The sequence below is a fragment of the Hypomesus transpacificus genome, chromosome 2 (assembly GCF_021917145.1).
Source record: "Hypomesus transpacificus isolate Combined female chromosome 2, fHypTra1, whole genome shotgun sequence".
In the NCBI taxonomy this organism is placed as follows: Eukaryota; Metazoa; Chordata; class Actinopteri; order Osmeriformes; family Osmeridae; genus Hypomesus; species Hypomesus transpacificus.
In genome coordinates this window covers 2,483,164-2,508,117 of record NC_061061.1, presented here as the reverse complement: position 1 = coordinate 2,508,117, position 24,954 = coordinate 2,483,164, and the positions used below count along the sequence as shown (strand labels likewise).

General features: G+C 53.1%; 1 protein-coding gene across 1 annotated transcript; it reads right to left on the bottom strand.

Annotated features, from left to right (window-relative positions):
- Positions 1-1,504: 1,504 nt before the first annotated feature.
- On the bottom strand, positions 1,505-24,676 carry bckdhb (branched chain keto acid dehydrogenase E1 subunit beta). Its single transcript, XM_047029273.1, has 11 exons — positions 24,448-24,676; positions 23,856-23,933; positions 23,626-23,694; positions 21,097-21,230; positions 20,197-20,352; positions 18,534-18,642; positions 17,800-17,897; positions 17,150-17,260; positions 7,316-7,402; positions 3,183-3,333; positions 1,505-2,116 (listed from the first exon to the last, which is right to left on the bottom strand). The coding sequence occupies exons 1-10, from the start codon at positions 24,614-24,616 to the stop codon at positions 3,193-3,195; spliced, it is 1,152 nt and encodes a 383-aa protein (XP_046885229.1). The 5' UTR covers positions 24,617-24,676; the 3' UTR covers positions 1,505-2,116; positions 3,183-3,192.
- Between the last annotated feature and the right edge of the window lie 278 nt (positions 24,677-24,954).

Below are 24,954 nucleotides of genomic sequence, written 5' to 3'. Positions count from 1 at the left end.
GAGGGATGGAGCAGATCTGAGGAAACATCCATCCAGATGTCTCTGTGTTGGACGGTGAAGGCATGCCGAACGTGCCAATCATCTAATTGGTTACTGACACAATCTCTCAAGTGATCGGTTATCGTGGTCATTTGAGGACACATGTGGCTGTGAGTCTAGGGGGGGGGGGGGGGGGGGGGGGGGGTGGCGAGGGAACCTGACAGTTGTCGCTATCTGTGTCTGCCTGGAACCAATCAGCTGTGGACGGCCTGAGGAGAGGTGGCGGTGCGTAGCCTTTAGGGCGCGTCGCTGATACCCGAGGACGTGCCACCCGCCTCGTCCACACGACAAAGGAACGACAGCCAGGGCCGCCGCGCTGTTGCAGAAGGAACATGTTCACACTTGGACGGCTACCGCTTCGTCGCCACAATCTACCGCACCCAGCTGGATCGAAATCCTCCATCTTTCATTTCCCTCTCTGGAACTTAATTTCATTTGAAACGAAAAACAATCCATTGCACGTGTCATGGGGGTCCCAAGCTACTGTGCTGCGGAGCAGACCTCTACAATATGCCTGTCAACCCCAGAGAACTCCAAAAGCTTTCGATTTAAAGTGGCTTTTGAAATCAAGCAGCTGTTGCAGAGGATGCTTCAGTGGTGACCTGCCCTACCCCAGCTCCATGCAAATATAGCTCCTAATGACACAGCAAGGCAGCGTGGGTACTGCGCACAGCCAACCAGAGGTCATCTCTTCCGCCCCCAAGGGAGGGGCCGCCGCACCGCTGCGACCGCCGGTCCCGCCCCTCGACAAAACCAAAATGACAGACGCCATTTCGTCGTTAAATGCTGCCCTGTGGGCTTTTTGTTTGCGGTCGGAAGGCCGGAGGATCTTCATGGAGGCTCCGGTGGGCTCCGTCGAGAAGGGGCTGGTTCGTGGCGTGGCCCTAATGATCCAGCTGGTCGGCGGTGGTGTTTTAATGAAGCAGCATTCCTTTTGGCGTGTCTGTTTATCTGGTCCCCTTTAAAGGATGAAGCCGCAGCTTCCTGTCTCTGAGAGCCGCCAGTGATGAATTATGGGAGGTGTAGTTTTTTTTTTTTTTTTTTTTTCATATATCGGGAGGCCAGATAAGGCGTCTCGGTGTGTGTGTGTGTGTGTGTGTGTACACAGCAGTCAGATGATTCCGACAGTCTCTGTTTGGAAGGTTCTCAAGACGAGGCGGTTTCCTCGAAGCATCTCCGCAGGGTACTGGAGGGATGTCAACAATCCCCTCTGGCTCGCTGATGAACTTCAAGGAGCAAATGATGTGCTTCACATTAGGACCATCAGTCCCCTGCTGTTGGTAGAACGATGCTTCGAGCACCCAAGCCAAGCCCAAACTCCTCTCCCACTCAATACAACAGTCAATACCTCTCATCTGTCCCTGAGCTACCAAACACACATCAATCAAATATATTAAAGAGTATTGAAAATATAGGCATTTTAAATCATCTAATCGATGTCCATACAGTCACCAATAACACAGTGTACCACAGCAAAGTCCGTCACTTTATTTTTCATACAAACCAAAAGTTCATTATTTCGTACAATATATTTAATGTCACATAAGTTCGTGTCTAACAAAATTGAAATGAGGAAGGCAATGAGTCAGAGAGAAGGAAAAAGAAAAGGAGAAAGAGAGAATGACAGAGAGAGAGGCTGACAGACAGACATCAAACAATGAAACTCAGACCGTAACAGCTCACCATAACGAGGTTGAGGTAAATGCTCCAAGTCTAATGTACTAATTCAAAATTTAAACAATAATTCAATCGTAAAAGTTATTTTTGCTATAGTTGATAGGAAGCTTTCTGAATGACATTTTCGACCGAAACTTTTGTGCAAGTTATATAAAAGACCGACGGACGCAGCCCCACCACCCCCCTCCGGGTACAAGACAGTGACCCCCCCCTCCCCATGCAGCACAATAACCGGGGGTGGAGGGAATGAGGGGGATGGGAGGGATAACAGTCTGAGGTTGTACAAAACAACTGGAAACACAGCCTCCAACATATATTGCCTACTGGATGTTCTTCACGGCTGCCCATTAGCGTGATGGTGAACAGACTGAAGTTCTGGGTTCAGCTCCTTCAGTTGTCCCTGGAAGAGAGAGAGACGGAGGGAGGGAAAGAAGTGGCGGGTGTGAATGTGGAAGAGGGAAGAACAGAAGACGATGGCAGAGGTGGAGGAGAGGAGAGGTGGAGGAGAGGTGGAGGAGAGGAGAGGAGAGGTGGAGGAGAGGTGGAGGAGAGGAAAGGTGGAGGAGAGGAGAGGTGGAGGAGAGGTGGAGGAGAGGTGGAGGAGAGTAAAGGTGGAGGAGAGGAGAGGTGGAGGAGAGGAGAGGTGGAGGAGAAGTGGAGGAGAGGTGAAGGACAGGAGAAGTGGAGGAGAGGAGAGGTGGAGGAGAGATGGAGGAGAGGAAAGGTGGAGGAGAGGAGAGGTGGAGAGGAGGTGGAGGAGAGGTGGAGGAGAGGTGGAGGACAGGAGAGGTGGAGGAGAGGTGGAGGAGAGGAAAGGTGGAGGAGAGAAGAGGTGGAGGAGAGGTGGAGGACAGGAGAGGTGGAGGAGAGGTGGAGGAGAGGAGAGGTGGAGGAGAGGTGGAGGAGAGGAGAGGTGGAGGAGAGGAGAGGTGGATGAGAGGTGGAGGAGAGGAGAGGTGGAGGAGAAGTGGAGGAGAGGTGGAGGACAGGAGAGGTGGAGGAGAGGTGGAGGAGAGGAAAGGTGGAGGAGAGGAGAGGTGGAGGAGAGGTGGAGGAGAGGTGGAGGAGAGGAAAGGTGGAGGAGAGGAGAGGTGGAGGAGAGGTGGAGGAGAGGAGAGGTGGAGGAGAAGTGGAGGAGAGGTGGAGGACAGGAGAGGTGGAGGAGAGGAGAGGTGGAGGAGAGGAAAGATGGAGGAGAGGAGAGGTGGAGGAGAAGTGGAGGAGAGGTGGAGGACAGGAGAGGTGGAGGAGAGGTGGAGGAGAGGAGAGGTGGAGGAGAGGTGGAGGAGAGGAGAGGTGGAGGAGAGGAGAGGTGGAGGAGAAGTGGAGGACAGGTGGAGGACAGGAGAGGTGGAGGAGAGGTGGAGGAGAGGTGGAGGAGAGGTGGAGGAGAGGTGAGGTGGAGGAGAGGAGAGGTGGAGGACAGGAGAGGTGGAGGACAGGAGAGGTGATCTCTTTCTTCTCACCAGGTGGGCCTCAGTAGTTGATCATCTTCTTGACAGCCTCGAAGCACTTCCACTTGTCCGGGATGTAAAAGGGCTCGAAGATGTGAGGGAAGGGCGTGTCGTAACCACACACCCTGGCGATGGGGGCCTCCAGGTTCAAGAAACACTCCTCCTATTGACACACACACACACAAGCAGACACACACACACACACAAGCAGACACACACACACACACAAGCAGACACACACACACACACAAGCAGACACACGTTTGTCAGTGTAAGCAAGACGTGTCACTCACCTTGACACGACAGCACAGATTCAGCAGATGGCTGTTAACTACAGACACGGTCAGCCAAAAAGGCTAACAGAACCACACAACACACACACACACTCCAGGAGGATCAAGCAGAATGACAGTGTACAACACCAGATAATATAAAGGTTAGCTGAACCAGGGTTTGGGAGTGCAATAGCCCCCCCTCCAACAAAAGCCAAAGCGATGAGGAAAGCTGAAAGTGTTTCTACAGGTTACCACTTCAGGGATGTAGGCCCAGGGCTTGTTTGGGGATGCCCGTTTACATTTGTAAGGGACGCTGAATTGAACAAACAACAAAAACAAAAAGCTACGGTTCATCTGGAGCGTTACGCATAATCTGGTAGGTTATGGGGCCTCCCAAAATAACAAAACGTTTCAAGCTGACGTCTAATGGATCGGTGTTTTCTTAGCCCAAGCTGCTCAGCGTCTGGTTGCAGGCAGGTGAAGGCTAAGCTAAAGCTCAGAGCGGCTACGCTAGCTTTGGCTGCTGAGTGGCAGTTGGCCAGGCAAGGCAGAGGGACTCTCCCACCGACACAACGCACGCCACTCCCAACAAAGACAGGATGTGTCCAGCCAGGCCCGCATGCTCGCACACTGATATCAGGAGGATGAGTCATGCACACGCGGCTGTGTAGGAGTGAGGTCTCAACGGAAAAAGGATCCCAACAGCCCTTAGAGCCAGCTTGGCTCAGAACGGTGGCATAGTGGTGGCTTGCTTACACATTTACATTTAGCAGACGCTCTTATCCAGATACAGTAAGTACAGGGACATTCTCCCCGAGGCAAGTAGGGTAAAGGGCCTTGCCCAAGGACACAACGTCAATTTGCACAGCCGGGAATCGAACCAACAATCTTCCGATCAATAGCCCGACTCCCTAACCGCTCAGCCATCTGAAACACGATGGTGTTTGAAGCCCATTTCACACAGACAGGAGCACGGGAGAGTGGGAGTTGTGGAGCAGTCCACAGACAGGCCCACGGAGGCAGACAGCACCACAGGCCCGGGCTGGGAGTCAGAACCGAGACTGTAATCTCCTCTAAATACCCTGCAGTCTTACGGGAAGCCCAGCAAAGTACAGTCTCCCGTTTGGACGGTCACCACAGCAGGACAGACACACAGGGCCACACAGATCCCCAGTCCGCCGTAATGGCTGTTTATCTTAGAGGAAGAGCCTCATTATATGCAATATACTTAAATGTCAGAATAAAATATGACAGCATGGCCGGTGGATCCATGCGTGGCCGTCCTGCGACAATCACACTCGAGAGACGGAGAGGACGAGGTAAAAATATGCCCAGATTAGCGGTTGTGTGTTTAGACTCCTGCCACGCACAAGAGGTCGCCGGCGACAAACCGCAGACGGCGGAAGGTTAGTAACAGCCTATCACGGGCCACGGCACAGGCTGACCGGGGTCCTACCGAGCAGGGGTTGGTCATTTGAGGACGGTGATTTGATCGACTGTCAGTCCCTCTGGTCTTGCTTCACCCATAACAACGAACTGACATACACAGATTCGTACACATAAACAGTCTGTCATAAACTATGAGGGGGGGGGGGGTTGAGCTCTACAGATGTTGAGACAGGCTTACTCAGGGGTCTTGTAGAACCCTACAAACACACAGAGAGAGAGAGAGAGAGAGAGTGTGGGGGGAGGGGGGCGAGTTGTTTTGGTTTCCTACTGACGCTGGCGGCCAAAGAGGAAGTCTTGGACATATCTGTGGCAGAACATGAGCCTGGAGTTTGTGAGGGCAGGCGAGGGAGCCGGAGCCCCTGAGAAGCAGCCACGCTGCCAGGGACCAGCACGGCCATCTGGACCGGGTCTTCCACACTCACACTCACCGCCGGGACAGGATTTTGAGAACATCTAATCCAGATTTGTTCTTTTTGGGATACTGTACCGTGTACTGCATTCTGGCCGGCCCGCGCAACTCACTTTAGACGACGGGAAAACAAACAAACAAGAAGGAAAAGGAGGTAACCTCCTCCACCTCTCACCCAGAGTTCTGGTTCTGATCGGAAAGGCCTTCTTTCATTTCTCTCTCTCTCAGTTCTCCTCAGGGGTGACTCCAGGTACACACACAGAGTCCATGTTTCCACATCCCTTGCTCCTGACCTAACGCCAGACTCTCCAGCCTTCCTTAGCGCCAGACTAGGACACTTCCTGGGAGACAGTCCAACCCCACCTCCGCACCCCTAGCCGTAGCTCCTGAGTGGTACACGCCGGGTCCACCCCTTGTCTGAGTACCGTAGTCTGCTCCAAACCTTTGTGCAATCTATACAAAATACAGACGCAGCCCCACCACCCCCCCTTCGGGTACAAGGCAGTGACCCCCCCCCCCCCCCCCCCCCTCTCATGCAGCAGACTAACCGGGGGTGGGGGGAATGAGGGGGGTGGGAGGGATAACACAGCCTCCAACATGCGTTGACTCATCGCCGGGACAGGACTTGGAGGACATCGAATCCAGATTTGTTGCATTTGGATACTGTACTATGTGTGCATTCTGGCCAGCCCACACCACTCAATTTAGACAAAGGGAAAACAAACTAACCCCTCACCCAAAGTTCTGGTTCTGATCGGAAAGGCTTTTGTGGCAGAGGAACACAGGCCCTGGGGCCTCTACTCACACCAGCAGGCCTGCCGGGGTCTGTTTGAAGTCTGGTCAAGGATCAGGATAGTGCTGGGTTCCTGTTGGGGTTGTAAAGCTGTGCCCGGTCTAATTTGTGTTGCTGAACCAAGAACCTCTTTCTCTTTTAGTCTCTGTCCTCCTCACATCTCTCTCCCCCCCTCCCTCTCCCCCCTCCCTCTCCCTCTCCCTCTCTCTCAGTTCTCCTCAGCGGTGACTCCTAGTACAACACAAAATCATGTTCACAAACCAGTGTTTCCCCGTCCCTTGCTCCTGAGTGCAGCCTCTCCAGCACCCCCAGCCTTAGCTTCTGAGTGGTACGCCCCAGGTCCACCCCACGTCCGAGTGGTCTGCTCCAGGCCTGTTAGGAGCTGGGTCATGGACCGGCCGGCTCCTCGGCTCTCCTAAACACGCGTGTTGTGAGGAACACCGTTTCCTGGGCTGTTGTTGTTCCCGGCGCTCTCAGCAGCGTGACCCAGCCCTGATTGCTCGCCACCTTCCCGTTAAAAGCCCTATTTTTAGCCTATACTTTTCCGCTGCGGCTCATTACCACGAGCTGCCCTCTGATGTTTCCGTGTGACTCATCCCATCCGACCCTAGGCTCCGCCCCCGGTCATCTGGTCAGGGGGTGATGACCTCCATGGATGGTAGCCAGTCTACTGTCCACATACCTAGCACTGTATGGTATGACGAGGCCCTTTCCAATAGAGGCTCGTCTGCCCCAGCCTCTAGAGATTAGGCTGAGTGTTCCTTTCGCCCTCCATCTCAGCCCATTAAACCCGCTGTCATCGCGTCAATGCAGGCCTTCGTAACCGTAGCCGGTCTCCCGTGCCCCTCCATACGACGCCGTGCATCGGCGCGTCTCATTCTAGAACCTTCCGGCTGACAGACGGCCGAGGTCGTATGTGAGGAGGACGAGCGGGGGGGGCGGCTGACCAGTCAGGACATCTTCTGGCACCTGAAGTTATGACCTCAGGGGGCCCACTGACAGACGGGTATCCCTTTCATAGACAGGGCGAGACATATTAACCCCCCCCCCACACACACACACACACACATCAGAGACACACACACACATCAGAGACACACACACATTGCCCTTGCAGAGATGCTCAATCTTTCTCTTTTGCCTGTTGCGTGTTCTCTGACGCTTCACTACCACTACTACACACACACACACACACACACACACAATGTATCTGTCTTACCTGCACGGTGGAGCTGATTTCAGCAGCAAACCCTCCAGTGACTGGAGCCTCGTGACTGATAAGCAGACGTCCAGTCTTCACCACTGACTGTAGGGAAAACACACACACACACAGATCAATACAGGCTGCTTAGCATATTTGCTGGTATACTCTTTGGTTTCCCAGCTGCCACTGGGATGCCTGAAATGTCCTGGAGATGTGTGTGTGTGTGGGTGTGTGGGTGTGTGTTTGTGTGGACCGATCCTATACTGTAGGCCTAACATGTTCAGCCATGAAACGTTCTGGTATGAAATTAAAACAGTTCAGATCAGAGTTTCCCTAACGCAGAGATCACAAATGTCAAGACACATACTTTGGGCATTTTCTGCTTTATTGTGATTGATACAAGAGAGACAGGACGTGTAGGGGAGGGAGGGAGCGAGAGAGAGAGAGGACGTGTAGGGGAGGGAGCGAGAGAGAGAGAGGACATGCAGGGAATGGCCGCCCTGGAATCCAACCCGGGCCCCTGTAGCAAAGCCCTTGCCTACGTGGTATGCCCCCCCCCCCCCCATATGAATTACAACCTTTGTGAATGTGAACATGTGTGTGTGTGTGGTTCAGGCCCTGGAGGGGCTTCCTTTGGTATCATCTTTCGATCAGAGGTGCTCAGGGGTACAGGGGGTGCTCAGGGTAAGGCTGGGTGTGGGGGTTCCCCTACAGACTGACAGCTCGCTCTGCTCATGGCTCTGGACCGTCGGGTGACAGGCAAACAGACCCCGACGCGTCACGCCTCAGTGGCCTCGATGACTCAAGGTAAACCGATGACCTCGGCCAACGCCAAGATCCCGTGGGTGCCCCTCCCCGCACAGAGACCATTCCTGCCACCCCGGCTCGGTCTCCCCCTCTTGCAAAACACACACGCTCGCGCGCACGCGGTTCGCCGCGAGTCTTGTGGACACAAGCCATGAACGATCTTCCCACTCGTCCAGGCAAGACGCTGGCACACCTCTCAGGGAGAAGCAGGTCCCGGGCCGAGGGGGAGACAGACAGATCTGGTGCCGCACGTCATAAAAAAAAAACAACAAGAAGGACCCAGAGACGACGGCAGACTGAACGTTGTTCTGCTCCACAGGGACACTTTAAAGGTCACCGTCGCTCAGCCTGAAACACGAGGCTGAAATACGATATAAAATAAACACGCCGTCAGATTCAAACCTACCAGGCTCTCTTGTCCCCCCCCCCCGCTCCGATCCGACTCAGCAATCTGCCTTTACGAGCAGGGTTAGCTTTTTTTATTTTCTTTTTTTACAGCCCACGGGCCCGTTTGGGTCTGGAGCCACTGTTTAGGGTCTGGACGGTGACCGGGCGGCTGGATCTGGTGTGGATGCGGGACTCGCTCCAAGGGAAGACGATAGGGTTGAGAAAACAGACGGCGATCCCCAAAATGTGTTCTTCGCCTGACATGTTTCGATGTTTCAGAGTTCCGGTTTCCACCCGCTGTGCAGAGGTGGACAATCGTCCGAGTATAAAATATGCTATAAAACTGGGGGGGTTGGAGAGACACACACACACACACACTGTACTCTCCTTCAAGGTCCTTGGACCGCGTCACTTCCGGAGGACAGAGGGTGGTTTGGAGGAGAGATCCAGTCGGGCTGTGTGGTTTGACCTCTATCTCTCGGTCCCCTCTCATTTAGCCATCGGAACCAGGCTTTCATGCTGGCTGACTTGGGCCCGGGTAGGACCACAACGTTGCAGAGCCGCAGAGACAGTGGCTGGGCCTGGGCTAGACCACATATGAGGATGAACAGGGGACTGGATCCAACAGGAAATTGCACGGTGTGGACCGCAATGCAAACACCGGGTTGAGGCAGGTCCAAGTTGGGTTGAATCAGGACTAGGCTGGGTTGAAGCAGGCTGGGTTGAGGCAGGACTAGGCAGGATTGAGGCAGGCTGGGTTGAGGCAGGACTAGGCAGGATTGAGGCAGGACTAGGCAGGATTGAGGCAGGCTGGCTTGAGGCAGGACTACGCAGGGTTGAGGCAGGGTGGGATGAGGCAGGACTAGGCAGGGTTGAGGCAGGACTAGGCAAGGTTGAGACAGGCTGGGTTGAGGCAGGACTAGGCAGGGCCAAGACAGGCTGGGTTGAGGCAGGACTAGGCAGGGTTGAGGCAGGCTGGGTTGAGTCAGGACTGGGCAGGGCCGAGACAGGCTGGGTTGAGGCAGGACTAGGCAGGGTTGAAGCAGGCTGGGTTGAGGCAGGACTAGGCAGGGTTAAGGCAGGACTGGGCAGGGTCGAGGCAGGCTGGGTTGAGGCAGCACTAGGCAGGGTTGAGGCAGGTTGTTGGTCTCAGGCTGGGCCCAAAGCGAGGCTGCATGGCGACAGCAGAGGCTGAACTCAAGTGCTCATTGTGCAGCAGGGCTGTCATTAGGCTGGCCACCGGCTTAGCTGCTGAGGGGAGGCTGATGTTTACTAGCATTCCCATGCACACCCAGCGGAATGAACTACCGTACCCTGCCCCGCCCTCTGCCCTGGGCCTGAAGCTCGGGCTTGATTCACTCTACCCTCCTTCCCCGGTCAGAAGGACAGCCAGCGCGCTCTGTTCACACAGGACTAGCCTGACATGGCCTCAGGGGTCACAAGGGTCATGCTGACACACACACACACTCAGAAGTGACTCTCTCCCAGAGTTTGTTCCTCTTCTTCCCCGCCAGGCCGTCAATCACCCAGCAACAGGAAGTGAAAGTTTAGAGCCACGTCCTCGCCAGGAACGAGTCGTTCCTCCCACAACCCCGCTGGCTACGCTGCCTTTCTTTCTCCCCTGACACACACACACACGCACGCACCCTGTCATCATGTGCAGCCGCAGGGGCCTAAGTCAGCACCACCATGTGACCTGTGTGACAGATGGAGCAGGGGAGCAGTGGGTATCTTTAAAGTGGCGAACAACTGGCAACGGGGTCAGCCTGTGACAAGCAAAAAGCGGGGTAAAAACAGAGGGAAACACACACACAGGAACACACATTTTAAGAGAAACAAAAACATGGACACACATACACACACACTTAAGGGGAAAAACACACACACACACACACTAGCAGGAGTGTCGCGGGGCTTGCGGCCAGGCCAGCACTCTGGAGGAGCCAGGACGCCAGGGGAGACCTCAGACAGAAATAACTCCAAACATCCCATAATAGCTGCAAGCGTCCCATAATAACTCTAAACATCCAGTAAAGACACATTAGAGCCAGTTGAACTCAATTACACCCTGACACACTCACTGTCACCCTGCCCTGGTACCATACGATATGACCTGTGCACAGCTCCACGAGCGCACCTCAGATTGACTGGCAGGCAGCCAGGCAGGCAAAGCAATCATCTCTTCCTCTGTCAAATGAGAACTTAATCAAGGGTAGTCAGCTCAGGTTGGTGATGACAAGGCTGACAGTATGAACCAGGTTCCAGGTGCTGGAATAATATATCCATAACCAGCCCCTGGCCTCTCCTCCATAGCCCCTGGCCTCTCCTCCATAACCAGCCCCCTGGCCTCTCTTTCATAGCCAGCCCCCTGCTCCAACCTTTTGAGGCCTGCTATCAGCCTCACTTCCAGCTGACTTTGATGACCTCAGTCTGTCCAGAACCTGGTCCAACACTCAGCTAAATCCACCCAGATCCGCTCCACCCCCCCCGGAGCCAGACCTTTCGCAGTGGAAAACGGACCCACAGGCCTCTCCATCCCGATTGGCCCAGTCCTCAGCCTGCCAGAGGAACACTCGGAAACCTCAAGCAGCTACAATAGTAGGAGTGGGCTGGAACATACTGGAGTAAACCAGCGGAGGCCAGGCTGGATATGCCCCCTTCCATTGTCCTTCTGTAGCGGTGCTAGCTAACGGAGTGACACAGAGAGGAATTCACCTCAGTGCAGAGCCCAGCAGAGGAATGCGAGCAGTGGCTGTTGCCTTCTGGATGAATGGAAAATCAGTCAGAGAGAAGGAGGGAGAGGGAAAAAAGAGATAGGAGAGAAAGAGTAAGGGGGGGGGAGAGAAAGAGAGCAGACAAATCCAGAGTCCCAACTGCAACATTAACCGTCTCCTGTCTATTAGTGTGACTTCACTCTGGGAGCAGTGGTGTCATACTGCCAAGGCAGACCTCCAGCACAGCCCCAGGCCAGGACCTGGAACTACCCCTGAAGAAATAACAACTATGACTCCATTTTCCGCTGATTAAACCATCGCGACACCACCACAATGACACATGAAACAGCTATGACAGACTAAGGGGCCAATACCCCCCCCCCCCCCCCCCCCCCCCCCCCCCCCCCCAAGCTAGAGCTCAGTGTTCCTTTGGGGTCATACAGAACCGGGCACAGACTCAGGCCCAGACCAAAACCTCAGTTTTTTTTTTTTCATGTGTCATTCTAGGCAGATGGTTTTATGTAACTCTCAATGCTGCGGTACGATGTGGAGTATCCAAGCAAGCAAGTTATCAGCGCAAACTCTGCCATGCCGAAACAACTGGGTAGTCAGTTAGGAAAAACCGGATCAAGCGATCCACACCTACCGTAAAGCTTAATCGAAGTTGGGAGATGAATTCAACAGTGATTATGTCGACTTTATTGACCTTCACAGCTGGTTGGAAGGTTTAGCGCATTCGGCTTGAACACGTCTGTAATAAATTACCCTTCTAATTGAAAAGTGATGTCTGTAACAGAGTTGGGGGATTGCGTTTTGTGTTTGTTTATCTTGGTTTAAAGTCTTCCTTTCTTAGCTCAAAGCGAGAGATGAGTTACGGCCAATGAGACCCGTCGATACCGGGATGTCAGCAGCGAGCGTTGACGCCAGCATCTTAGGAACTCGGCGAGCTAATTTAAAGCTGCTGTCTTTGTCGCCTGCATTCTCCCCTCTGTCTGGCGCGCGCGCACACACACATGCGTGCCTAACCCCGGTCACCTCGCCACCTCCATTCAACAGATTAATGAAGAGAGCGAGTCGGGTCCTCTGGATGCCAGCTGAACACAGTTCCGACATGGCCTCTCAGCGATCCGGCTGTCTCCTCTCTGCGCTGTCCTGCTCAGGGCAGACACGGGACCAACAACAGCCCCCTTTTAACGCACGCACGCACACACTCACACACACACTCTGGCTGTTTCTGAAGACATGGGAAACGTTTGGGGTCGACCGACCCTGCCAGGGAGTGAACACCAAACCTCACACTAAAGCCATCATGCTAACCAGCGACGTTTTATGTTCAAGCCAGTTTGCATTGTTAACTCTACACAAAAACAGTATTGCTGTTATTAGGTTTAATTGAGAAGAGTTTCCCACAGCGGTTAATCTGGGTCCATTGTGATCACAACAGAGCCACAACAGCCTGCTCTGCATCATTTACATAAACGAGCCCCCAAAAATTTACGTAAAAAAAAAAAAATATATATATATATAAACGTTTTCTATAAATGTGAGTTTCCATATCGGACTGTGGTCAGGGGTGCTGGAGAGAAAAAGACTGTTTTCCATCCTTCGTCCTGGCAAAACAGCTTTGGAAAACAACAACCGTACTTCACTTTGAAGCCTACATCAAGAAACCAGAAAAAAAGACATAAGAGTCAAAAAACACTATGTATTCTCCCATAAAAAAATGCATAATTATGGATTTGCTTTAGCGAGCATAGCCACAAACAAGGATGAGGCACAGTCTGTTAGGCTGGACGCAGTGTTCCAAAAGCAGGTCTCTGGTGTGTGTTTGCCCTGCATATTCATTCCACTTCAGCAGTTTTCATGTAAACAGCCTTTCTCTACTCTCGGTGCCCAGGTACTCTGGTCACCAGCTGTCTTTAACTAAGACCCACATTAAACCTAAAACACTTAGAACTGGAGACCGGCAGCCTGATAAATAGGTCTTATCAGCAGCCAGCCAGCCGGCCGGCTCCACAGCCAGTCAGTCAACCAGTCAAGCAACAGTGCTGAACAGACACCACTCCACCTGCTCTCCTCGCTTCTCTCCTCCTCTCTCCCTCCATCCGTCCGTCTCAGTCCCTACCTCTCACGGTGGTCAACGCTCGAGTCAGTGACGCACAGAGACAGCCGCGATGTGAGAGGGAGCATCGCCTGCGAGTCTGGACGGAGCCCACGAGACGAGCCGTGTCCTGAGGTGACTTCTGGCTGCGCCGGTGAGTTGAGCAGGTTCATCCAGAGACACTGCTGGATCAGAACTGCATCTCTCCCCTGCCCACAGAGATCTCTTTCCATCTCTCGAGGCAGGAAATCAACGCGGAATGACACACCGATAACAGCCTGAAAAGGTATTAGTATAGAACCTGAGAAAGCGGATCTTTTTTCTCACCATAGGTTGTCCTCCCCAGCCCAGTCCCATGATACAGCTGCCTATAATGGATATGGACTTAGCTCTATGAGATTTCCAGTCAAGGGGGTTGGGGGTGGAGGTTCCGTATCCTGGTGGTCACATGACCCTGTTAACCCAATAGCGACCAGGGTTAGAGGTCAGGATCAGGGTTAGCCTTATTTTGATAAGGCTTTGATAAGATTCCTTATTTAGGTTTATTTCTAGCCTTATGTCTGGCCTCCGACCTCCTTTCAACCATCAAAGCACATGTCTGGTATCATGTCTTGAGTATGACCTCTGTATGACCTCTACGACCTCTGGAAAAACTGTCAAAAGTATAGGAGGACCGCCTGACACACTCCCCCCCCCCACGCCCCCTTCCCAGTACAAACTATGGGCCAACCACATTTACCATGACAGAAAACAGACCTTCGCCAGGGAGCCATATGAAACCACACAAACACGATGTACCATGAACTCTCCTAACATGCGTTTAATGGGTGACAAGGGCCCTCGCTGCTGGAGCCAGACTCCCCAAGTTCTCCCTGCCACAGCCTGGTTCACTTAGCCAGTTGGGTCCCCGGTGTATTTGTTTTGGCTTTCCCCTGAGGGACGGAGGCACCCGGCCAGCTGTCCGAAAAAGGGGGATCTGAGGCAGAAGCAGACAGCAGAATTTGGTTGAGGTTTGGGGCTGGATGGGGAGGGGAACAAGGAGGTCCATTGTGGCGAGAGGTGAGGTGATGCGGGGCCCTGAGCCGTCAGGCAGTTGGGCTCTTTCGCAAAGGATCATGGGAAGCTTCATCTTCAACCACACCTCACAAAAGGATGACTCCATTGCCATCCAATCAGCCGGCTTGCCCTCTGTCAGCAGTTTGTCCGAGGCCCTAGCTGGCCCTTACAAACAGGCCACACGGGCCTGATCGCAGAAGACCTGGAAGAGGGAGACGGAGCATGTCTGGGTGGTCATGTTATTCAGCCATGCTGAGGAGTTGGACTAAAAAACCAGGAGACCAGAGAGACCAAATCGAAGACCTGCGCAGACCTACTAGGTCTACACTGACAGAGGGAGACAGACTCCTCCCCCCCTTCCTCTCCTCCAACCTTCCTCTCCTCAAATCACACGCCCTTCCTCTCCACTCATCCCCTCTTTCCCTCCTGGGCCATGGACTGGGACGTCCGCACAAACGGCAGCCTGTAATGAACCTATTAGTCCAGAAGGACCTGAATGAATCCACTGGTCAGTGGTCACAGTCCAGGCCCAGTTCAGGGGGTGGCTGTGGGCCCGGAGACCCGTCTGGCCCCAGCGAGGCCAGGACGCTTCCCCCTGCGGTGAGCGCACAGCCCTGGGTCTGGCAGGCCTAACCTCCCATTCAGCTGATCCCTAAATGAACGACTATTACGTTTAACTGGGCCACTGCAGGCCGTCGACAGAGCCACACGGCCCGCTTCGCCGCTCTCCGTTTGCCTGGGATCCCCTCCCACGTCCCCTGGCGGCCCCTGGGTCAGAGGGAGCGGAGTGCTTTGAGGGGTTTCAGTCAAGATCTGGCGAGGCCTCCACTGGAGCGCATCAGCGATCACACGCGTGCGCACACACATCCCTGGATCGACCTAGCCGTCGGAAAACGGCATTGATCCCCCCCGTGCTCAAACACACACACACACGTGGGCGGTAGCAATCCCCCCACACACACGCGCCGCGCTCACTGTGACTCACAGTGCTCTGCAGCTATAATAGGCCACTCAGAACAGAGCGCGCGTCCTCCGGCTCTCCACAGCCGCCTGTTTGCTAATCAGCCAATTAGAAGGCTGACGGCGTCGCAGCGCCGGGTGTATGCCGGCTGATTTAGACACCAGGATTAGGAGTCTGGCACTTGGACAAGCTGGAGGCTGACATGCTGGCATGAGGGGCCGGCCCCAGAACCGGTCTGGAGTCACAAGGGGTCAACCTAGGGAACCAGAGACGATGGGGTTAGCGGCTGCTAGTCTCTGCTAGCCTCTGCTAGCCTTGCTAGCCTCTGCTAGCCTTTGCTAGCCTCTGCTAGCACTGTCACGGTTCATGTACATAGGGCTTTGAGAGGGTGCTACTATCACTGGTGTCTAGATGGTTGAGATGAGAGGACCAGAGAACGGAGGGCTACTGGACCACCCATGCTCACTTTCTACCCGTCCTCCCCCACACCTGCGGTACGGAAGATGTGAAGACGTTTGGCCCAGCTCCATCCCAGTGAGGTCATCCTTCTCCGGCTCTCATCGTCTGAACATGGTCAAACCGCTTCAGGATGAGTGAGTGAGTGACTCAGAGAGAGAGGTCTTGCATCAGACATTCTCTGACAAAACACCCACATTTGTTTTCAGTTTCAGACATAAAGGCACATCTGGACATGGGGATGCATTGCGCTTTGGACGGATTTTAAAAGGCGAAAACAAAAGCTTGTAACATGCAGTCATACGTGGCAGCCTGGACAAAATGACTCGCGGTTCGGCCTGTGATTAATTCATGCCCTTCCGAACTAATAGGTTGATTAGAGGCGGCCTCTCGATAGACGCCACATCATTCCCCAGGAGAGGAAGGGGGAAGGAGAGGAACGGCGGAGGAGAGAGGGGGCAGGAGAGGACAAGGGTGAAAAGATAGGGAACAGGGAGGAGGGGAAAGGGAGAGGGGAGTAGAGCAAGGGGGGAGAGCAGAGCAGAGGAGAAGCGTTGTTGACAATCCCAACATGGCAGCTTCCCCAGGGAGCAGAACGTGCTTTATAAACACGCTCCATGGAGCCATGTTAATGGGGCGACACTTCAGAAAAACCGCCACGTTTAATATTATTATCATCAGTACTAAGATGAGTCACCGTGGGATGTCTGTGCAACAAACATCACCCCGACAGGCATCTGGGAGGCTCATTTCCAGGGCTCCGGGAAAGCAGACACTGAGACTCAGGAATACTTCATTAATGCAGGTTGGACGGACCATAAAATAACTACCCTGACAGTCATCGTGTCCCTGAGTTTCGACTGTTATGGCACACACAGACACGAACACACACACGCACGCACACACACACACAAGTCGCGCGTGCCCCTGTGACGTTTGTGTGTCTGTGTGCGTGCGCGCCTTGATGTGTGTGTTTGTGTGTGTGTGTGTGTTCGTGTGTGTGTGTGCTGAAACAGTCGAAACACGCGCACACAAACCCAGCCACAGACAGACAAATACACACACGGAGACACACAAGCACACACAGTGTAATCCCATTTTATGACTGCTGGTTATGTGATAGTCTGGCATCGGTAGAACGCAGAGCAGATCCACTGGCCCTGTGTTGTACCACAGGGACCCTCAAACTACCTTATTAAACTACAGCAGAGCCACAAACCTTCTGCCAGGAAGCCCATGTGTGTGCGGGGGGGGGGGGGGGGGGGGTAGCGTGGGAGAGAGAGCAAATCAGGACAGCAAAGCTTGATGCTTCCCCCCCCCCCCCATCTCTCCCACCTTTAGCATCATATAATGTGTGTGTGTGTCACCTTGCAGATCGTCTCACTGTCCCAGGGCAGGATGGTCTGCAGATCGATGAGCTCACAGGACACGCCCAGTTTCTCCTTGGCCATGATGACCACCTCTCTCATCACATGAACCTGAGAGGGGGGAGAGAGAGACGGAGAGACCGAGAGAGAGAGAGCGAGAGAGAGAGCAAGTGGGAAAGAAATGGGGGGGGGGGGGGGTCAGAGGCGAGCAGGACAGACGGCCATCACTTCAGGTCGACATTGAGAGATCAAAGGCATTGGAGAAGAAAATAAAAATGAAATCCCCCCCCCCTCAAGTCTTCTCTTCTCCCCTACTGTTAAATCCCTCCCTCCTCCCATCAGCTACTCCCCCACGTCCCCCAGCAGTGTGGGGAAGAACGAGCCGGGCTTCGAGGCAGCTCTTTGTAAGAGGGGAGCTGAAGACTGTAAACCCTGCAGAGAGGAGGGGAGCAGGTGTGAGGCTGTCATGTCCCTCCCCTGCTGGGAGGCACACACACACACGCACACACACACGCACACGCACACACACACACACACACACACACACACACACACACACACACACACAGGAGATGGCGTGTAGAAGCTGATCCCTGATTCTGCTATAACACCCACCACACATAACACATATAACACACACCAAATCCTACCTGCGTTCCCCAGGCAACCAGAGTGACGTCACTTCCTTCCTCTATGACCTCTGCCTGCGAGAGGGGGATGGTGTAGGACTCCATTGGAACCTGCTCCACTGGACACACACACACACAGAGAAGTCCATACTCTGCTCGACAAGGCTTCTTTTGCACACGTACATCCCTCTACAAACACCTGCACGAGAGCGTTGCGTCGAGTCTTGGGATGCCTCTCCTGTCATCACACCAGGTTGTAACCTGATGTGAGCTCCTCAGGAGGGAGAGGGTGAATACGGGGAAGAACAAACACAGTACTGGGGAGACGACCAGCACATATATCACACACACACCCCCACACACCCCCACACAGAGGAATACGGGATGATTACAGCCCCCAACCGCAACACATGTTCACATTGGCCTCAGGCTCACACAACTCATTCGATATGGGGCTTTCCAGAACTCATCAATCAGCTGTTAGTTTGGTGCGTTTTCCCCATCAGCCCCAACTATGGGTTAAGACACACACACACGCCCTGAACTAAGTCTAATGGAAGGAGGAGAGTTTGTGCGCGCGCGCGTGCGACTCCTTCCTGTTGAGAAAGCCATAAGCTGCAGGGTTAATAGGGCGTCGTTCGAAGGCTCAGGCGAGAAGGAAGGAATCTGTGAATGCATAGAGCAGCTGTGTGGAAGCACAGCTTGCACACACACACGCACACACACCCTTTCACACACACACACACTCCTCTCACCTGCAGCTCTGTACAGGATCTTGGGCTCGAAGAATATACAGGGGTTGTCGTCAGCGATGCAGGAGAGAAGCAGCCCCTTACACTGCACTGGGCCCCTGGGGATAACCACCTGGCACACACACACACACACAAAGTTATGATCCAACATTTATGGTTTCCTGTTCCAGTGTATAGGTTAGCTGAGTCCTGAGGACAGTGGTGGTGAGGTGGTGGCGTGAGAAGCCCACATCTTATCAGGATGACCTTCAGAGAGCCGACGCAGGCTGTGGACTGTACGCGCTGCAGATACCCACCGCCGACGAGGCGCGCTCGTAAACCTGCTCTGACCGGCCTCGAACCTGCTCTGACCGGCCTCAAACGTGCTCTGACCGGCCTCAAACCTGCTCTGACCGGCCTCGAACCTGCTATGACCGGCCTCGAACCTGCTCTGACCGGCCTCAAACCTGCTATGACCGGCCTCGAACCTGCTCTGACCCGCCTCAAACCTGCTCTGACCGGCCTCGAACCTGCTATGACCGGCCTCGAACCTGCTCTTACCGGCCTCAAACCTGCTCTGACCCCCCTCAAACCTGCTCTGACCGGCCTCGAACCTGCTATGACCGGCCTCGAACCTGCTCTGACCAGCCTCAAACCTGCTCTGACCGGCCTCAAGCAGGAGGACCGTCCGCTGTGTGCGCCCGTGCAGGCGCAGTGTTTGACATTTGTGTTTGACGCAGGCTGTGGACTGTACGCGCTGCAGATACCCACCGCCGACGAGGCGCGCTCGTAAACCTGCTCTGACCGGCCTCGAACCTGCTCTGACCGGCCTCAAACGTGCTCTGACCGGCCTCAAACCTGCTCTGACCGGCCTCGAACCTGCTATGCCCGGCCTCGAACCTGCTCTGACCGGCCTCAAACCTGCTATGACCGGCCTCGAACCTGCTCTGACCCGCCTCAAACCTGCTCTGACCGGCCTGCTATGCCGGCCTCGAACCTGCTCTTACCGGCCTCAAACCTGCTCTGACCCCCCTCAAACCTGCTCTGACCGGCCTCGAACCTGCTATGACCGGCCTCGAACCTGCTCTGACCAGCCTCAAACCTGCTCTGACCGGCCTCAAGCAGGAGGACCGTCCGCTGTGTGCGCCCGTGCAGGCGCAGTGTTTGACATTTGTAACCCGCGCTTCCGCAGAACCACACGTGCGTCAAATCGAAATGGCGGCCAATGGGATGCGTCTCTCCGACCACCCGCCCCCCTCTCCCCCCCCCCCCCCCCCCCCCGGCCACCTCCAGGTCTGATGCACACGCATCGACCTGCCTGGGCTCCTCTCTCTCCCTCATCTAACCAGATACGTGTGTGTGTGTATTGGGGGGCTATGGAAAGGGGAGAGGGATTCATTGGGCTATAACCAGAACCAGGAGTCTCAAGTGTTCCACTGGATGCTCGGCTCATTAAAACTCGAAGGAGTGAAAGAGATGACCTTAAGGCAGCCTGCTAGCAGGTCTCCCAAGTCAAAGATTTGAGCTCCGGGTCTCATCCAATTATCCGCGGGAGATACTGAACGTGGGTGACACAGAAGAGGAGGAGAGGGCGAGAGAAGGACAGAGAGAGACAGATAAACAGAGAGAGAGAGAGAGAGAGAGTCAGAGACCCAGGACAGGAGAGGAGGTGGAGGAGGGCACCGACCTTGATGCCGGGGCAGTGTGCGAAGAAGGCCTCGGGGCTCTGGGAGTGGTAGAGGGAGCCGTGACCCACGCAGCCCCACGGCGCCCGGATGGTCAGCTTACCACAGTCAAACAGGTTCCCCGAACGGTACCGGTACTTAGCTGCCTCGTTCACTATCTGAAGAGACAAACAGTATGGAAGGGAAGAGGGGGAGGAGAGACAGGAGAGGAGAATGGAGGCGGACGGACAGGAGAGAACAGAAACAAGGGTTGAAAACCCAGCGAGACCGCATGTCGCCCCCGGTGTCGTTGGCACCTGTCGCTGGGTGATAGAATGCATCAGGGAATATCGTTAGCACGAGGCCATGTCGGCTTGGCAGGCGGCCAGCCAGCCCCTTTGCATTGTGGTTCTGCTTCTCCTGGTGCTTTAATGCTGTCTAATTACAGCCTCGCCAGGGGACTGGCCACTCACGGTACAGGAGCCAGGTGTGAGCAGTTAGGACCATTAGCAGACAGGAAAAACACATCAGCACCCTGCCTGTCTCCCTCAACCCCCCCCCATCCTCCACCTAGACCTGCCTGTCTCCCTCAACCCCCCCCCATCCTCCACCTAGACCCGCCTGTCTCCCTCAACCCCCCCATCCTCCACTTAGACCTGCCTGTCTCCCTCAACCACCCATCTCCCAGAGAGAGAGAGAGAGAGAGAGAGAGAGAGAGAGAGAGAGAGAGAGAGAGAGAGAGAGAGGGAGAATTAGAGAGAGAGAGAGAGAGAGAGAGAGAGAGAGAGAGAGAGAGAGAGAGAGAGAGAGAGAGAGAGAGAGAGAGAGAGAGAGAGAGAGAGAGAGAGAGAGAGAGAGAGAGAGAGAGAGAGAGAGAGAGAGAGAGAGAGAGAGAGAGAGAGAGAGAGAGTGGGGGATCTGACCTGGTCGAAGGCAGGGTAGATGTAGTCAGCAAACTGGATCTCGGCAATGGACGTGGCTCCTGCCACAGCAGCTCCGATTCCAAATCCCACAATGCCCTGCTCGCACAGCGGAGTGTTGAACACCCTGTCCTTCCCTGAGGAGACGAGAGGAGAGGCTTGCTCAGAAGTCTGGAACTAGCCATTCGAGTTAGCGAAACCTAAAGCTCGCAAGCAGACAGTCGGCTTGCTAAAAAGGATTTACCCCCAAACGTACACAACTTCACCTCAAAATACCCCAATGGCACACAGTATTTTCGGATCAATTATGAATGAATCCTCTAATACACGGGTGTATAGTAAAACCTTTAGAACCACTGAGTATGGTCAAAGTGCATTGGAGACCCTCCTGGTGTGTGGTAGTGAGCCTGGGTGTGAGACCCACTTCCCAGCCTCCTCAGAGTCGACCCAGACCCAGGCAGCCTCTACCCTGTGATCTGGGAGGAGCCCCGGGGTCAGGGCTCTCCATGAGGGAACCAACGCTATTTCTGTCCTCTGGCACTTTGTGGCATCGCCAAGCTCAGTGTTTTTTCGGGCTGCCCCCAGCTTCACTGCTGTCCAGTCAGCCGCGACCTCAGGTGACCTTTGCTGGGGGGGGGGGGGGGAGGGTGCTGAGTCCGTAGGCTCTGACTGCGCCAACTCTACGGATTTGGGGTGAGATATTGATTCGTGTGCGCTTTCTGGGAACTGGCCTGGTAGCCGACAGTCCCTAAACCTCTTTTTTTTCTGGTTCTGTTGTGAAATGATCGTCATTTAGGGTCAAAGGTTATGAGCTCTGGTTCTGACAGTGAGACTGTGATGGAAGGACTGTTGCTTCAGTTTTAGATGCTCACAAACACACACACAAACACACACCAAAGCTTCTGACCTTTAAGGAGCAGGGGCACAGACAGGAAACAATAAGTAAGACAGCAAGTGACAAACGCCAGGAGAGAGAGAGAGACAGAGATAGAGAGAGAGAACGAGAGACAGAGACAGAGAGAGAGAGAGAGAGAGAGAGAGAGAGATATATACATGATGGGCGGCTGTTTCCAGGTGACCTGTGTTCAGCCACAGCCTGTCTAGAGTGGAGGCCGCTGGAGAGGAAGCGAGGCCGGCCTCAGTTATATCCCCGGTCTGTACTGCCACATACACACACAGCTACCTGTTAGCCTGCCCCAACAAACTCATCTCTGTGTGACAGGACCTGGCCAGACTGTCTGGGGGCTGACCTCACAGTTCACCTGGGGAGAAGGATGAAAAACAGCTCATTCTCTCTCTCCCCCCCACCCCACCCCCCTCCCGGAGAGAGGCACAAAACCGGTGACACGGGGATGAGATGGAAAATAATTATGTTTGAGGTGGCTGAGCATGGCTGACGTCAATGGAGACAAAAGGCAGCAGGAAAGAGACAGATTTGTAAAGCTCGCACTCCAACCCTAATCACACATCCCACCCAGGGTGCACTCTGCTAGACTCTGGTAAGAGGGGGGGGGGGCAGGAAGGAGAAGTGTAATTGAATAGAAAGAGACACTTGGATTCATTGTGACGTGCATGTCAAAATGCGCGGGATGGCAATTGCAAGAATCTTATCGTCATATAATAGTGTAGCTCTTCACCAACGCTGTGAAGCGATGAAATACAGTCACCGTGATCTACCATTCACGTAACCCACTTATAAGGTACGCCAGATTTTGTCAGTTTGTTTCCAAGGTGTACTTTAAGGTTGACAACAGATTACGCAGGGCCCTTCTGGACCTGTGGGTAGTCAAAAACGTAAAGACCACATTCACGATGAAAATGTCATCCTGTACTGCCACCTAGTGGCAGACCACTTATGTCACCATGACACCAGGAAAAGTATTCCTTTCTAATCCTCCTTTTGTGTTGGTTTCATGGTAATGATTCTGTGTTCCCAGTCCAAAATGACCACCCAGTTATAGCTGATTATAAATCCATAATAATACATTCATAAATCATCCACTGTTGTGTTACATCTTAAGTTCTTGTGAAACAAGTTCAAAACTTTTATTTGCTATTTATGGCCTGTAGGCCTCTTTAACCTGACCTCATACAACATGTTTTACAGTTTAAACAAGAATGATGAAAGGAGTATTTTGACTTTAACAAATACTTAGATGAAACATACTGTGCTATTAATTAGATTATTGTGAGGGACTGGGAGAGGAAGCCTGTCCATCCTATGAATGGGCATGTGCAAGAACTCATACACTAACTGTAGTCTAAGCCATTCAATTCTAATGATTGGTCATTTTTTATGCTGATCAGAACACAACAGAACATTGAAAGAAACTACCTCGATGTATTTGGATCTCAATCTACCACTGAAGCAAAACAATTATGGGAAAGAAACCCCTTTTTCAGCTGGTACACTCAGAATACAAAATGTTTAATTGATTTCCTGTCAAGTTTCCTCCATGGTTGTAGTTTGATTTGCAACTCCAGCAGTAGGGAGTGAGTGTGGTGAGAGTAACACAGGACTACAGTTCTTACCATATTTGTCTCTGAGTCCCACCGTGCACCGGAACACCCCTCCAAAGGCAACATCCTCCCCAAAGATCACTTAGGGACAGTAACCATAGAGACTCATGTCACACATCAACAAGACATACAAATGACAGTACAAAAAGCTGGACAACTACAAGTTATTATTCATAAGAGACATTGAAAGTTTTTTAAATTTTGTATAAGTGAAAACAATCCACAGTGAGATGTTGAGATACCTGCTGTGGGGTCACTGGCAAGAGTGTTGTCCAAGGCACTGGTCACAGACTGGAATAAATTCATCTTTGTAGTGGGGCCTTGGAAAATATAGAATTATTTATCATTTTACACACAAGGCCTAACGTTTGACTGTATTAAAGTAATCCTTCTAATCTTGTACAACGCTGTATTCTAGGGAAAATACATTGACATTTCAGTACTTGAAAGCAATATCAGGGGCCATCCTTCTGTGCACTGATTCAACATAATATAATATGGTGACTGGTGCCATTGGGATGCAAGCAGACCGAAACACGTAGTTTCTTCATTAAAGTGGTTTGTGCAATCACTAGCGTACAAAACGTAGCATTGACCCTGCTACAAGTAGTAGAATGCTAAGAAATTAGCCACTTGATGGGTTTTGTCACCCTTGTTCTGAGCACAGCTGTATCCCAATACGATCGTGTACGTGCCCATTACCTATTGTAGTCGATGCTTGTGCTTAAAAACATGTATCCTCTAACCTGACTTGGCAAATGGAACAAGGGCACTAGCATACACACCGGGACCCTTATAATTTAGTAAGCTAGCTAGCCTAGCTAGCCCACTTACCATAGTTTGTGGGAACAGGGTCAGGGTGATATGTGAAGTGTGCATGTCTCCGCTGTGTCTTTACTTGAGAGCTGCAGCTCGGGGATAGCTTGAGCAAGGAAGTCCCGAGACAGCTCTGGGCATTGTTGGTTCGGGAACCTCGGAGTAAGAACCGTGCAGCGGTCGCCATCCTTGTTATTATACTTGGAACAGGAAGGACAAGCAGTCAGCCCTCCATGTGGAAAATGCGGGTATGATTGGCTGGGGAGGTGGGCGGTAATAGCGACAGTGTCGGTAAGGCTGATCGTTTTGAGTCAAAGGTTCAGCCGATGAGCGGAGTTTTTAACCGTGTATGTCGTTTTTAACCATGACTTGCAACTGTAGCTACTTATGTATGTCGGTCGGTCGACCCAATTTGCTGAGCGTAGGTCACAGTTATTGCGAATCTGGCCATGTTTTTTTGGCCAAGGTGTGTAAGAACATTATACATAACTACATACAGAATTTGACCGTTTCATTTCCAAAATA